We start from the raw sequence: 2,376 nt of genomic DNA, 5'->3' as shown, positions 1-2,376 counted from the left end.
GAATTTCGGTATTTATGTAATTTATATTACTTTTACCTATAGTACTTTATTGAATTTCATTTACACTGACTCTCATATATTGTTAGTTGTTATTAATTTCACGAATGCTTCTATTACTACTAACTGCCATTAATAAATTGCTTTTCTGTGCACTTTCGCAGGTGGTGGTGGTCTGTGTGGTGCTGACTCTGCCTTACCTTGTCATTCACATCCTCCTAAGTGACAGGGACGGCAAAGCAATGAAGGCAGTCAGCAGTCAACTGGATGGGTATGGATTGCTCAGAAGGAAAAGTGGGACTGGATAGAAAAAGGATCTATAAAATGGTCGCACGAAGAAACGAGAGTTGAAAGCCAGCAAAGAGGACCACAATAAGTAGAGGAGAGAGGGGACAAGAGAGTAAAGAAGGCATGAAAGTACAGAGGGGACAGGTGGAAAGAAAGATTAAAGGAGATAAGTGGCAAGGAAGGACAGTGAGAATAGGAGGCAAGGAAGGACAGAGGGGAAAGGAGGCAAGGAAGGACAAAATGGTTAGATGGGTAGGAAGGACAAAGGGGATAAGGGGCATGAAAGATCAGAGCAAGGAAGAACAGAGGAGATAGGTGACAAGCAAGGGCAGAGGGCATAGGTGACGAAGAAGGACAGAGGGGATACGTGGCAAGGAAGGACAGAGGGGATACGTGGCAAAGAAGGAAAGAGAGGAAAGGTGGCAAGGAAGAACAGAGAGGATACATAGCAAGGAAGGACGTGGAGGAAAGGTGGCAAGGAAGGACAGAGGGAATAGGTAACAAGGAAGAGAAGAGGGGATATGTGATAAGGAGGAACGTAGGGAAGAGGTGGCAAGGAAGGGCGAGGGGATTGGTGGCAAGGAAGGACAGAGGGGATAGGTGGCATGGAGTGATGTAGAGGATAGGGACAAGAAAGGAAATAGGGGATAGGCAAAGAAGGGCGTAGGGGATAGGCAAGGAAGGACAGATGGGAAAAGTGACAAGGAAGGGCGTAGGAGATAGGCTGCAAGGACGTACAAAGGGGATAGGCAGCAAGGAATGACTAAGAGGACTGACGACAAGGAAGGACAGAGGGGATAGGTAGCTAGGAAGGACAATGGGAATAGGTGGCAAGGAAGGACAGAAGGGATAGGTGGCAAGGAAGGACAGAGGGGATAGATGACAAGGAAGGAAAAATGGGATAGATGACAAAGAAGGACAGAGAGGATAGGTGACAAGGAAAGGAAAGAGGGGAAAGGTGACAAGGAAGGACAGAGGGGATAGGTGACAAGGAAGGAGAGGGGGGATAGGTGGCAGGGAAGGGCGTAGGGTATAGGCTGTAAGGACGTACGAAGGGTTAGGTGGATAAGTGACATGGAAGGACAGAAGGGATAGGTATCAAGAGGGGGATGGCAAGAGACTAAGATAGCAGTAAGGAAGACGTATGGATGGTATGGCAGGGTACATAGGGGATAAGTGGCAAGGAAGGTCAGAGGGGAGAGGTGGCAAGGAAGAACAGAGGGGGGTAAATGGCAAGGACGTACAAAGGGGATAGGTAGCAAGGGAGGATAGTAGGGATAGGTGGCAAGGAAGGACAGAAGGTATAGGTGTCAAAGGAAAGACAGAGGGGATAGGAGGCAAGGACGTACAAAAGGGAGAGGGAAGGAAAGTCGAGGAAAAGTGGCAAGAAAAAAGGGGAAGGGGCAGGGATGACGTAGAGGATAGAGAACAAGGAAGAAGAGAGGGCGTATGTGGCAAGGAAGGGCAGGGGGGGTAGGTGGTAAGGAAAGACGTAGGGAATAGGTGACAGGGAAGGACAGAGGGAATAGGTGACAAAGAAGGACTGAGGGGATCGGTGGCAAGGAAGGGCAAAGGGAATAGGTGGCAAGGAAGCACGTGGTGGATATGGGCAAGAAAGGAGAGAGGGGGTAGGTGGCAAGGAAGGACGTAGTGGATAGGTGGCAATGAAGAACAGAGGGGACTGGTGGCAAGGAATGGTGTAGGTGATAGGTGACAAGGAGGACAGAGGGGATAGGTGGCAAGGAATGATAGAGGGAATTGATGGCAAGAAATGACGTAGGAGGTAGGTGGCAAGGAAGGACGGAGGGGATTGGTGGCAAGGACTGACGAAGGTGATAGATGATAAGAAGTACAGATTGGATAGGTGACAAGAAAAGATAGAGGTAATTGGTGGCAAGGAATATCACAAGTGATAGGGGACCAGGAAGCACAGGGTGGATAGGCAGCAAGGAGGGACAGAGGGGATAGGTCGCAACGAAGGAAAGAGGGGAGTGACAGATAGGAAGAATAGAGCAGGTGAGGCGGGAAGGAAGGATAGAGAAAGATAAGTGGGGAAAAAGAGAATTGAAAGAGATACCATAAAAGACAAAA

At 48.8% G+C, this 2,376-nt stretch overlaps 1 protein-coding gene across 1 annotated transcript in view; it reads left to right on the top strand.

Moving 5' to 3' along the window:
• LOC119586419 (glycoprotein 3-alpha-L-fucosyltransferase A-like) overlaps positions 1-2,376 on the top strand; it is a 57,549-nt gene that overhangs the window by 45,654 nt on the left and 9,519 nt on the right. The window contains exon 3 of the mRNA XM_037935141.1: positions 162-268. Within this exon, the coding sequence (XP_037791069.1) occupies positions 162-268 (107 nt within the window). The remainder of the gene's footprint in view (positions 1-161; positions 269-2,376) is intronic.

This window comes from Penaeus monodon, chromosome 21, assembly GCF_015228065.2.
Source record: "Penaeus monodon isolate SGIC_2016 chromosome 21, NSTDA_Pmon_1, whole genome shotgun sequence".
Classification (NCBI taxonomy): Eukaryota; Metazoa; Arthropoda; class Malacostraca; order Decapoda; family Penaeidae; genus Penaeus; species Penaeus monodon.
The sequence above is the reverse complement of the archived record's forward strand: the minus strand, read 5'-3'. Positions and strand labels throughout refer to the sequence as shown.